The sequence below is a fragment of the Sinohyriopsis cumingii genome, chromosome 12 (genome assembly GCF_028554795.1).
Source record: "Sinohyriopsis cumingii isolate HCF-2022 chromosome 12, ASM2855479v2, whole genome shotgun sequence".
Classification (NCBI taxonomy): domain Eukaryota; kingdom Metazoa; phylum Mollusca; class Bivalvia; order Unionida; family Unionidae; genus Sinohyriopsis; species Sinohyriopsis cumingii.
Genome location: NC_142972.1, coordinates 28,476,973 through 28,491,337, shown reverse-complemented (window position 1 = coordinate 28,491,337; position 14,365 = coordinate 28,476,973). Strand labels below are relative to the sequence as shown.

The 14,365-nt window shown below is 35.1% G+C and overlaps 1 protein-coding gene across 1 annotated transcript in view; it reads left to right on the top strand.

Moving 5' to 3' along the window:
* Positions 1–9,821, top strand: part of LOC149786157 (cornifelin homolog B-like) — a 33,850-nt gene extending 24,029 nt beyond the window's left edge. The window contains exons 2-4 of the mRNA XM_089978154.1: positions 3,113–3,270; positions 5,206–5,345; positions 7,557–9,821. Of these exons, the coding sequence (XP_089834280.1) occupies positions 3,126–3,270; positions 5,206–5,345; positions 7,557–7,649 (378 nt within the window). The 5' untranslated portion in view covers positions 3,113–3,125 and the 3' untranslated portion in view covers positions 7,650–9,821. The remainder of the gene's footprint in view (positions 1–3,112; positions 3,271–5,205; positions 5,346–7,556) is intronic.
* Positions 9,822–14,365: the final 4,544 nt, after the last annotated feature.

Sequence of the window (14,365 nt, the reverse complement as noted above, 5' to 3'; positions counted from 1 at the left end):
TCTATGGGTCATCCTTACTGGTTACCAGAAAATGAAAAGAGGAAGAAGAAAGGAATTTTGGGAAAGGTCTGGGCATGGATGAAGAAATGGAGAAAGTTGAAGAAGAATAAGCAGAAGAAGAAGAACCCAAAGGCCCTTTTCAGGGCCCCTCCTATATCTCGAAAAGAAATTGACTTTCTTGCCTCAAATTTTTTTTAAAATGTTGTATCAGTGTTATGTCTGTTGTCTATTGTCTGTGTTATATCTGTCTCCCATGTTCAATTTCCATTGTCCCTAGACAGATCCACCATGTTGAATTTACATTGTCTCTAGACAGACCCACCATGTTCAATTTCCATTGTCCTTAGACAGGCACAATCCCTGTTAAATTTCCCCATGTTAAATTCCCATTGTCCCCAGAGTGCATAGACCTTATTGTAACAGTAAAATCCCATTGTCCCTAGGCTCCCCCATGGTACTACTCCCATGTTAAATTTCCCATGGTCCCAGTAATACTTTCTACCTTTTTTCGATGGAAACTCCCATTCTCCCCCAACTATCCAATATGACTACTCTCCTCAACCAAAATGTTATAATGCTCAGATTTCCCATCGTAACATTTAGCAAACATAAAATAAATTAATAAAAACATTGTCAAAATAACACTTTCTTCTAAACAACCAACCACCGAAAAAAATGAATGAAATAGTGTTTCAAAACAAACAAAATTATGATTTGTATATTCTAAATATATTGATAATTTTAACAACGAAAGGAAGAAAGAAATTTTAGTCAATTGCCCAAATGGGGACACAACTCTTTCAAGTATCTCTCTGTATAGGAATTATTCCCCTTTAAATTTCAAGTTTTGATGTCTCTGTACACGGTAGATAACACATACAACAACAAAAAACCAAAATAAAATCTTCAAATTAAATGTTAAATTAAACCTTTTAAAAAGTGTCATGGCCTTGAATCGAATTGTGATTCATATGAACCGCTTCTCCCCAGTTTAGGAAAGGACAATAAACACAAATAGTTCTTTCATTACGTAATGATACGGCATTCATAGAAATGTTTTCCATGGAAAAATGTCTCCTTCATTTGTGCGCATTCTACTCTTATTCAATACACCAATATGTAATCTAATTGGAAGTATAAAAGGATATATTAACACAAACACATAGGTATTCATTATTCATTGTATATGAAACAAGATATTGTGAAGGACTTCAACTTAATTTGTTGTCCCATTGTTGGCACGACTGTATGCAGTATACATATGTATAAATTTATAGGAAAGGTAGACATATCTAGGCATCTTGCAAACCTTTGATAATTTGGACGTTTTCAAATATACCAAACATAAACAATAGCCTTATTTTGGTATACTCTAAATGGCATCGACTGATTAGGACGTGTCAGCTGGATGGGCAACGATACAATGAATTTTGATTGTTTGTGCCTATACAAAATCTCATCAGAGCAAATTTCCGGTGGTATCTACGGTTTCGAAGACTGAACAGATAGACTTTATAGTCTACTGAATCTGAGTTTGTTTTAAGCGATATCTGAGCAGACTAATATGATGATGAAATGTTTCGTTGATTTGGCTACCTGTTGTTTCTACCGCCAATTGGATTATTGATATATGGTCATGTTATCCAGCTCTCAGATTCACGCACCGGTCTTCTAAATATGCACAGTCACCATCTGATTCATTGAGAGGCCATATTACTCACATCGAAGACATAAAGTTGCATTGCTGAGATACAAAATTTGTGATTTTAGAACATCTAAAGATATGTTCAAATTTTTTAAACTTTCATGACCAGATGCAATATATCTCATTCTTGGATGAAGAACTAAACATTTCATGTTAGCTATGTACTGGATGAGAAGAGAAAAAGAACCAATTATTAGGGTTATTAAAGCTTGGTTAACGTCGCTTGTATAGGGTCTAAAAGACAAAGTAGCGTCTATCCTGTATCATGTCTACTTGTAAACCTGTAGTAGTCACGTGGTTCAAAGAAACATGTTTAAAAAAGTAAGACAAAAGTGTGGATTTGTGATATCCTCAACAAGAAGCAAATGTCGGCATGCTGTTCCACATCCTGTATGTGTGTTGTCCCACATCCTGTCTGTATGTTGTCGCACATCCTGTCTGTATGCTGTCTCACGCCCTGTCTGTTGTCACATATCTGTATCTGTTCCACATCCTGTCTTTATGCTGTCCCACATCCTGTCTGTATGTTAAACCACAACCTAAAAAGCAAATTTCCAAAGCAAACATCGAACAACTTGCAGTTAATTACAAACCACTCTCAGCTATTCAGCATTTGTATAAAGCATTTGCTTTCAAAAGTAAGTTAAGATGGAAGGAGTTTCAGAGAATTTCTAGTTCAAGGTACCAAAATATTCCCTCATCTTGAAAAGAAGGTATACCTTGCCACGTCATATTTTCATGACACTTTAGTAGATGGATGAAATCGAAATATTTTATACAATTGCTAAGCCTATAAGTTTCCTAGTCCATAAATATATGAGGTAAGAAGTGAAATGTTCCTCAAACATTTCTTTTGAAACAAATTCACCTAAACAATAAGGAAAATGAATAGAATCGATTTGAGACATGAATTGTAAGGATATAATTTCTCACTAAGTAGGAAGATTCCCTAAACAGATTAGAATTCAAACCTTTCTGTTTGTATCCTTGTTAGTAGGACAATTCCCGTACCTAAATGGATCAGAATTCGAACTGTTCAATTTTTATTAGTGTACGGTTTTAAGGTTTCTTGTTTTGTAATAAAATGCCTACAGTGAACACGTATTGATAGTGTACTTTGTTCATAGTTTTGTCTTGACATAAATTCAGTAGCTGATGAAAGTGTACATTGCCAAAATTCCAAAAGCGAATAGCGCATCGAAAACACTGATAGACCACGTCATTTAGAAAGTTTAGGTCTCTGTTGTACATACAGTACTTTTTAACGAAGAAGAATGTGTTTTAATGGGAATATACTCATAAGGGGAATTACATCAAATTATTTATATTATTATAGTTACAACATCACTTTTTATTATGAATTAAAATGGGAACAACTATGATATAAATCAGAGATACCATTTGCAGAGGACACCCAAAGATGAATCAAATAAACAACCAGGTCAATACGACGGTGGTCATCAACCAACCCTTTGCACAGGGTCCAAAGTTACTAGTTGGGAGCAGGAATGGAACCAGAGACTGGACGACCGGGCTCTTTGGATGCTGCGAGGATTGCGGCTCGAGTGAGTTCCTTAATGATGAAGAATTCTGAATATTTAAGGGATTTTATGGTTTTTATGGTGATTTTATTGTTGCGGATACATTTTCTCCGCACTATGAAAATGTTTAAAACTTTTGTTGGAAATACTATTTTTTTAAAAATCAAATTGTCTGTAGCACTACGCAAGTCGTTGTTTTAACTCTTCCTATCCTATACGTGTTTTGTTTTCCTGCATCAATTAGGCGCTGGTTTTCCTTGATTTAATCAGCAATCACCTTACATTCCCTAGTATATTTGAATATTTCCATTTATGTCATTGGAAGTGTTATTAAAGAATATTTTTCTTAGGGTATGCCAGCTGTATTTTAAACGCACATATCCGACCTCAGATTTCGCTGGATTTATTTATTCAGGCTTCCTTTCATTGGTGTATTTGTCGAACAGGACAGCCAGTTCAAAGACCTTGACCATCGCATACTGCTGTGTATATTTGTATTGTTTGTTGGCTTTATTCAGTGAGCATATTTTATGCAAATCTCTATTTTGTACTTGAACTTTGTCCACATTCAAGCTAATGGTGTACCTGACCAGTGCCATTTATTTTGTAAACAACATATTACATTGCTAATATTTTTCTATGAGTACAGAATAAATATGCAGGTCATTATTAAGGGAAGCATATATCTTTACTTCATTAAGAATGTAGGATATATTGGAAATTCCTAAACTTGTTGACAACTCTGAATGCTTTAGGGAGGAAACTGACCTACATTCAGGCTCTGTTATTGCGTATTAGCCTTTTATATAATGTTGTTTACTTTAAAAATTACTCATTCTTTCCGTAACATTTGAAGCAGAATCAGTCTTATTGAAGTGGTCAGTTGTAATCGGATAGATCTACATATTGACATTATTATTCATTAGAATTAAAAGTGCTAAATAATATTCTTGGACTAAAACATTAATTTGGAATTATAGTGAATTCAGACATGGACATTTTGGATAATATAATTTTGATACATCAAAATACCATAAATTTTTAACAATACTGTGAGCAATCAGACACCGGTTATATGATATCGCAATTATCATTTTCTCAAATTATGTTTGATTTATATATCCATTAAACTGTCAAATAAACACATTAGTAGAGTAAAAGATTGAAATGTCACTATTTCTATATTGCACATCACTTCGTTGTAAGACAATCCAAAGAGGTGTAGTCCACTAATATTATTATAGCTCAGCTACCTGAAGGTTATGCTGCTAACAGTTAGCAGGTTTAATGGGGACAGAGAAGGGTAGTTTAATCCTTTCAATTGTCGGTTTTTCATTATAGATTATTGTTATTTTAAATTTTTTAGGACAGTAATGAGCATCAGTCCTAGTCGACGTTACCTTTGGAGGGGTCAAAGCATCCTTAATAGGAAATATATTACAAAGGGCACATTCCAGTATGTATTTGAAGTCGGTGAAAATGTCCGGTGTGTGTGTGTGTATGTGTGTGTGTGTGTGCCGACAGATAGATGGGGAGATCTGTTCTTCAATCTATTGATTAATAGCATGACACATTAGAAAATAGATAGGCACAGACAAATTTAAGCTAGCTGCATTGTTGAGTTAACTTTTGATCTCTGATTTATTTAGCTTTTATTCACTTTTATTACCGTTTTATTTATGACACTAGGATATAATGGTATGAAGCAATTAACACAAATTATCATACCTTTATCATACACACACACACACACACACACACACACACACACACACACACACGTGTGTGTGTGTGTGTGTTTGATTTACACCTTTCTGTTTAAGAGTGGGGTCCTATTTTCGTTATCTATTTCCACTGCATGCTACTCTCATATTGTTTAATTTTAGGAAAAAAATTGATATAGGCTCCGAAATTATGTATTTCTAAATTACCAATGGATACTCTATATTATAATTTTAGTGTGCATGACCTGCTTCTGCATTCATTGGACGATAATGCAGCTGGCCGTTCGACTGGGGGACTGTATCTGCATGCCTTGTTGTGTCCCTGGCGCAGTTGTTACAATGAGAACCCGGACTCGGACCCTAGGGGACATTAGTGTGAGTATCTAGCGAATAGAGCATGTATTAGATTACCAAAGCACAGTTGAACATCCGTAGTATATCAGTAGGAAATTGACACAATACAATTTGAAGCAAAACAAATGCTGATAAAGAGATTTTCTAATTAACTTCCATGCATTGAAAAATCGCACACTGTTACATTGATGTTGTTCCATTCTATTCAATTTTGCATGTCCTCCATGTGATATTAATATGGTGATAAGATTATATCAATGACAACAGGACATGCATGTTCTTTTCCAGTTCTTTTAGTCAGACAGCGAAACTAAACAAACTATGATCAAAACTTTCTCTTTTTTCTTTGCTCTTTTCCGATATTTTTTGAAGGACATTTTGTTAATATAGTTCTTTAGCTTTAGGTGCCATTCTAAATGTTTGAGCGATGAAATGAATCAAGCTCATAAGACCGAAGTAACAGAGTCTAGGAATAAATTCGCAGAGGTGAAGATGACGTGGGTGAGCAGGAGCAGTCCAAATGGGTCCCTAGCAATGTGGAGAAGTTGGCATCTGCCAGATAAATTACAGGAACAGACCATTGGCAATATAAACCACTGCAAAAAATCGAGTTCCTTCTATGGTTTGTGTACGATCTGCTCCCATGGCTTTCTCATCTGAACAGATGGAACCTGTCAGATCAGCCAACATGCATGTTGTGTTGTACCAGAAAAGCGCTACACTCCAACATATTCTCTCCTCATGTCAGATTGCTTTCACACAAGAGATGAGATATGGTCTTGAGAGAGACGGCACATTTTTTGGAGAGAGAATGATAAAATGGCCTGAACTACGGACGGGTCAGATTTGATTTGTTAGTGACAAATGAAACCTGTAACGTCAAGCAATGCTGGATTATTCCATGACGCAAAGCATGGAACATGAGAGCAAGCATGAGGCTAAAATTCAAATTCCCAAACGTTTTGCAGATATCACTTCATCCATATATCGTCATATGATATCATACTGCAAAATGGATCGTCTTGGTAGAACTAATCGTCCCATGGGAAAATGAACGTAAGAGGCATATGAAAGGAAGACGCAGAAATACCAGTAATTAGTAAATAACTGTAGAGCAATAAGGAAAAACTGGGGGGGGGTTCGGTGAAAGTATGGTGCGGGGAGATTCTTGCACAGTCGACCTGGAGGATGCTCGGTGCACTAGGAATAAAAAGAAGAGATCCCAAAACATCAGTGCAGCCACTGAGCAAGGCAGCTGAAAGTGCGTCCATTAGGATCTGGCTGTGACATGAAGAAAGGAAATGGCAGCCAACGTATATGGGTAATGACTGGTCAATACTGTCTAGTGAGCCGAGATTAAAGGCGTAACACCAGGAAAAGGACAAATACCCGGCGGATGACAGATTATAACTATATATATCAACACTCCCGTTTGGTTCTTGTGTTTTGGTTCCTTAATATCGAAATAATTTCACGGTTTAATGAAACATAATGATCGATTCCTGACATTAGCATATAAACATACACATGCTGGTACAATTGGCTTTTCCCTCTTTTGCTTCGATAAATGTAGACGCATGGAACATAAACAATCACGAGAACATTTTTTGTGAAATATCTTCAGTACTTTTTGTTTTCAACTATCACAACATCTTTGTGTTACGACACTATGGTTAAACACTAAGTAACAGAAAGAAGATAAACCATCAGGTGTTGTAAACCTTAACAAATAATTTCAAAATAATAAAATACAAATGTAAGAGGAACATACAGTATTATGAACTGAATCCAAAATAATCCTTAAAAGTTATATTCAGGTCCAAAAGAATGGAATGTTCCGAATGAATCGCAGACTCTCGAATGTACTGGTCTCCCAAAAGTCCTGATGTATCCAAATGACATTGTCAATAACTCCTTTGAACACTTCACAAAAAAATACACATAATAAGATACAGTCACAAATAGTAGATATACATAACAATTCGTTGTACACATCGTGAAAGAGCTACTTCTATCCTTATTTCAAATCATTTATTTCCTTTCATACTCCGAACATTCTCTTGAAAGGCTGAGGCTAATGTCAGTTTATAAACAGGTATAAATTTGCATTTTGAAATGTGCAGACAAATGGATGATCCAGTATTCAACCAGTCATCATTATAGGCATGGTATACGTAATCGAGTAGCAAACATCCCATGACTTCATATTTCATGCGTTTAACTTTCTTACAGGGCTCCATCTGCAAAGACTGGTGTGCTGTTAATTTCTGCACGTCATGCGCAGTTTGCCAGATGGACCGTGAGCTAACAGCAATGGGACTCTAGCAAACAAGAGAATCTTTCTAACCCAGTCTGAATGCAGTGTGTGCTTCTTATAGTGCTCCTAAATGCGATAGCATTATGTAGCAATTATCTACTATTAGAAAATAAACTGTGATTTTCTTGTTTCTGTTAATATGTATTGTAAAGATGATCGGCTTTATCGATCGTCACAGAAGACAATGTATAACAATTTATTGCTTCTATTGCTCAAAAATTGCGTATCTAACAGAGTGAAACAACAGTGTTAAATATACATAAACTCCCCCATCAATTTGTTTGGCCGGAAAATAGCTCTCTGTGACTGTTAGACAAATCGGCATTCATTGTGTAGAGTAATTAGCTGTGTGATCCAAGTGTGTTTAAACTATTGCTCTACTGTGAAGGTCGTAATACCAGCAGTATGCCTAATATATCTTCCTACTAAATTTGGTGTTTTTATAATGTGTCTTTCTAATTGATTTGGTACTGTTTCTTTCACTGAATGGATATTATGAGAGTGCCCATTCTTATACATCTGTAGCGACATGAGTTTCCAAGCTAATCTATCTTCACGTTTAAACTAATTACCTAACACTCAGTGCATGCTACAACGCCCTATACAACCTGTGTCTTTAGTAAAAAAGTTTTACACTAAATGGTGATTGCAGACTAAGTGCTCACAATAGGACAAGAAATCGTGTTTTATACATGGGTTTTTAAAAAGCAGTAATTTATTCTCAATAGTATTTTGACCTTTAAGGTTACAAAGACACTAGATGAATCAACCTGCATATATGAAAGTCATTTAGTGTTTCATGAGAGAATTAGCTAGATGCCAACTTTCAAAAGATTTTCGGATACATTACAATTAGACAACAGTGACCTGCATTAATGATCGTTTAGCAGAAAGCCATCTGACTGATGTCCTGAATGAATTCCAAAGACAGAAAATGCATGTACGAGCTACTATTGTAAATGTGAAGTACACACTGCTATTGTAAATGTGAAGTACACGCTACTGTTGTAAATGTGAAGTACACGCTACTATTGTAAATGTGAAGTACTTCTGACCATACCTCATCTGACATTATTATAAGTAAGAGGAGGAATCCTGACATAATTATAAGCAAGGAGGATGACATATGTATAAGCAAGGAGGATGACAATTATAAGTACGGAGGATAACATAATTATAAGCAAGGAAGATGACAAAATTATAAGCAAGGAAGATGACATAATTATAAGCAATGCTGATGACATAATTATAGGCAAGGATGATGACATAATTATAAGAAAGGAGGAAGACATAGTTATAAGCAATGCTGATGACATAATTATAAGCAAGGATGATGACATATTTATAAGCAATGCTGATGACATAATTAAAAGCAAGGAATATGATATAATTATAAGCAAGGATGTCGACATAATTATAAGGAGGATGACATAATAATAAGCAAGGAGAATGACATAATTATGAGCAAGGAGGATGACATAATTATAAGCAAGGAGAATGACATAATTATAAGCAAGGAGGATGACATAATAATAAGCAAAGAGAATGACATAATAATAAGCAAAGAGAATGACATAATTATAAGCAAGGAGGATAACATAATTATAAACAAGGAGAATGACATAATTATAAGCAAGGAGGATGACATACTTAATAAGCAAGGAGGATGACAAATCTGCATTAAACAACGTCCAGGAATTAAACCTGACTGAAAGTGTTATGCATACCCTACAGCTTAAAAAATACATTCTACATGCTAATCTATTCTAGTATTTAACACGTAGGTCTCGTAGTATTACCTGGTAAATGGAACAGGACAACATGACACAATCTTATGACACATCTTACGACACACTTTTACGATAATCACTTGAAGGAACACACTTGCTTACTGTTTTATTGCGTGCTTTCGAATTGTGTCGTCACCTATTTAAAAGCAATACATTTAACGCTCTATCATACCGTTTGTAAAAGGGGTGGTCTGTTTTAGGACAACTATTTACAAACTGAAAATCATAGCGTCCACGTTCATGGTATGGATTTTACAAGCAAGCCTATTCCTTAATACAATAGATAAAACATGTATGTAGAAAGACCATGTTTGTAGCATAAACACATAAAGTTATTCCTACTGGATGTATTCCACGTCTCTTTCTCTCTCTCTCTCTCTCTCTCTCTCTCTCTCTGTGCAATTAAATACATTGAGTCAAACAACGATGAGTTGGTTCAATTGCTGTATCTTTAATAGTTAAATGTAGTTCTGTTGTCACAATATTTGTTCTCTACAAATTATGATGCAAGTATCTGAGTGTATCGTGAGTCCAAAGTGGATTATATCATAATCCTCAGTATGTACATGCGAGGCAACTAATCTGCCATGTGTGTGCTACCCAAACGTAAGTTATATATATATGTGCCACTCAGTATAGGCTCCACGTGTGTTACAGTCAAACTTAAGTTCCACATATGTGACACGTTCTATATGATAAAGACAGTCGTTCAGTGACTAATTACTTCTCGAAATTGCAAATAGACAGAAAACGCTATTTTCTTAGTCGCTGTCCATGTGATTATTTTAAGTTCCTTCGACCATATATATCTTGTCTAATACGTTTGAGGCCCATGGAAATTATGGGAAGAAACTTTGATTATGTATACATCCTCAAGTAAACAAAAATGGCGGTTCTGTCTTCAAAGTCAAAATTATATTTCAATATGCTTAGTTTTCTTTGACGCTTTCATTCCCGCTTAAGTCGTTAAGTCGATGGACATTCATAGGATACGGATTTCCAGACTTATGCGTCGCATTTCAAGACATTGTATTGGGTACCACGCTTGTTTTTTTTTTTCTCTCAAGGTCAAGATCACCTTCAATATTTGAGTTCTCTATCGGACTGTTCTTTCCGCTTTACAACATAAAGCCATGTGTTCCTTACGACTCTGCAATCTTAAACTAAGTAGCAGAAGAGACCGAAACCAAAAAGTTTAGTAAAATTCAGAAAATAATGTATTTTCCTGAAATACAAAGTGGATATGTATGATGAACTTACGGCATTGTGAAAAAATCTCAAACAGTTCTAAAAATTATATTACAAGTCTGAAAGAATAAGTATTTCGAATAAATTCCATTGGTGTTCCAAATTAATTCCAATCTTGAATGTACTGAAGCAAATTTAGCTTGGAACAAAGTTGTTGTGATATCAGTCGTGATGTATCACAATGATATATTCAAAATGCCTCGAAATGAATTCACAATACTCCCAAATTAATGTATTTGTCCCACAACTATCAGTGAGCACTATGGAAAGCCCATGAATAATTGAAATAAATAAATCCTCTCAAATACATATAAAAAAAACCATTCTATTAGGTAGATGTTAAGTTAGGAATGACTAGTTCTATTGATCATTATCTTTATATAAAACCTTAATCTACAATAACTGTCAACAAGGTCAGGTTTATGGCTTCAATTTTAGTATGCTACCTGACAAAGATCATAGAGGCTATTTTTCAGGAGGGGAATACCAGTATCCTGGACTCAAATTCAAGTAAACATTTTCACCTACAAGCAATATGTATATTCATATAAAATTTACAATTATCAACAAAAATTAGCAATGTAAAATGTTGTTTACAAAACTGAAACATTAGTCTTGAAGGCTCAAACTTATAGTCTCAATTATACACAAAGATCAATCACACAATACAGATTAAATCTACATAGCCTGATACTAGTGTGTGAAACATGGTACAGTTTAAGTCACACTTTAGAAGTGTTTCGAGTGCCACAATGAGGATGCTAAAATGCAAAAATGAAGGTCAACTTCATGTGTCAAAATATTTGAAACTTGCTGTGGTTATTTACTTTCTGTTGTATGACGTTATAAAAGTCTGATATATGGGGTGAAACTGTGCATAATTATATACATGTACCATTATTAGAAGTTTTCAAGGTCGTGGGTCAATTTTTAAGCTGTTTATCACATTTTCCTTTCCACTTTATATTTCAAAGTTCTTTTTTTTGAAAATCATGAATGAATCGTGGCATGGTTATATGTTAATAATATAATATTTTTCTAGGACAACAATTATAATCTAATGAATGTCAAGGTCATTGGTAAACATTTTGAGTTTATATCACACAATATTTCCATATATAACCACAGATAACGTATGCGTCATTTGATACGACCTTCATTTATTGTGTGTGCTTTATTGCTTTACAGCCGCTTGATATTCAGAGTAAAAACTTATCTTTTCATATTATCAAGCTGCGGTATGTCTCAGTCAATGTCACTGATCATTGTTGTACTTTGACTATAACACTTTCCTTTATACTCAGTCCCAGTTTGGAAATCGATACGCTCGACAATAATGTGCTTCATCGTCTTTAGAACATAACGCATGAGACACGGATGTGTGTCAATACGCAAGAGGCTCAATACCATGTCATCTCTGTGATTTGGTTTTTATGAGGGATGTCACTTTACAATGATAGGTTTGATGATCCAAAGCTTCTGTGTTGAATTTGCATTTAGCATATGTTGATTCTAAGGATGAGAGAATAAATCCTAATTTGAATACACATAGCTTCGTAATAGTTGTTACGCATAGTGTTTTGGGCCTGTTATCGTAAAGGTCAAACCCCAAGGTCAATATTTTGAACTTCCATCACACGTTCCTCTCTGCTTAGAACCCAAATGTCATTTGAGATCAAGGGAGGAAACTAAGTGTAAATATACATCACCAATAAAGGAAAAGCTCGTCCTACATCGTATATGATATCGTCCCACATCGTATATGATATCGTCCCACATCGTTCAACGTCGTGGATGCAATCTATCAGGTCAAAGCCGGAGATCAAACTTTTAACTTTTAATCATAATTTTATTTTTATTATTGAAATGTGCGTCGGATACTATGTTGGCTGTAACAGGATGTAACAGGATAAAACTGGGTGGACCTGGGTCTTGTTAATTTATATAACTAAAGCACGTGCATGAGGTGTTCATCAATATACGCATTTTAATGATACTTGAATCTGTTACACCATCTATACACCCTAATGCTCGTCTCTCACAGACTGAACTGAAATAACTGAAAACTTCACTTTCAAACGAAATACATGATTGGATATAACAAATGATATCTTTCGCCAACGGATACGATCAATGTATTGTTGTTATCAACATACATGATTCATGTTTGGATTTATCAACAAGTAGGATCAATATATTATCAATCAACAAGTAGTATGATTCATTATCATGTCAGACATAATGACACTAGCTTTAGATGAAAATCTCGTAATGCTTATCAACAAATATGACGTTTTTATCTTACAACACCCCTCACGATGAATGGGTGAGGATCCCACCTTCCACGCATGCTGATGGATTCCACTAGAACCTACCTATCCGCAGACCCGTTGGTCCAGAACCTTCATTTGGCCCTCATACTGAGCCGACCAGTATCATTAATCGAATGAACATTGCCAAATTCACCAATGACTACAGAAACCGGGTTCAAACACTAAACAACTGTTTAAGAACGAATACAGTGGTGTACTTTACACATGCGTAAAATATAAACTGTGTGACACATGAAACATTTTTCAAACTAAAATTAGTACGAGTGTATTAATATAATGGCTACGTTCTCACGTGAACTTGTTTATGACAGAAATAGTCACACTGGATTATAAAAGCTAGAACGCTTCTCGATATTTTATACGTACAACATATTATTGAATTTGTTCAGTAATAAAATGTCTAACCTGAAACAGACTATATTGAAACCAATATCATAATGTTATGTGACATAGTTATGATTTTCTGTAACTGTAGAATAATTCCGACCCATTCAGTATATTACACAATTTTCATCAAATTGAACGATAGTAAGAAAGAATAAAGTTTGACCATTCTACCTACCTCTACATGTGACGATTGCTTTTGTAAAGTGAACTTATAATCATTTAGTGACAAATAGCACCATATGTACTAAGGATGTAGTCAACTTAAGGGCAAAAACACACGGGGTAAACACCCCCTCCGTCACTGCCGGCACATTGTGTGTGCTGCAGTAACTGAACAGAAATCGCTTTTCGATATGGCCAATGTTAAATCATATACCCTTGGTAACGCTGTACGCGGCGGCTGGACACAAAAGAGCGTGGTGGTTAAAGTCCCGGATAACTATTTTTGTTTCCCATCACGCTCTCGTTTACCGTTTCTAATTTTTAAACCCTTTGAAAGTTTGGGGTAAATTGGTTATTCTTGCATGTTAAATGATTATCGCATATCATTCAAGATTTCAGGTAAATGACGTTAGGTTTCGTTTATAGTTTATCTTTCGCTCTATAAAAGGTGGTGTAGGACAGACACGTGAAGCTTAATATTTTCATATTTTGTCATCAAAATATGTGCTACGTTTATATTATGTGCCGTATTTATAATGCAAAGGTCAATACTTCATGATTTCTTTGGTTCCTTGACATCTTAATTTTTCTTTTGAAGTACAGGGATGACCCGGGATATACTAATGATGGCATCTCATGTATGCCAGTCATGGTTATATCTTCAAAGTCAACACCACTTGCAATTTTTTCCCAGTATATGGTATTTCTTTTAATGCCATTTGAGATGGACTCGTGCTACTTGGTTCTCTTTCATGTCTCCCCATTTACCCCACAGATCTATCACAAATACCAGAGACAGATTTT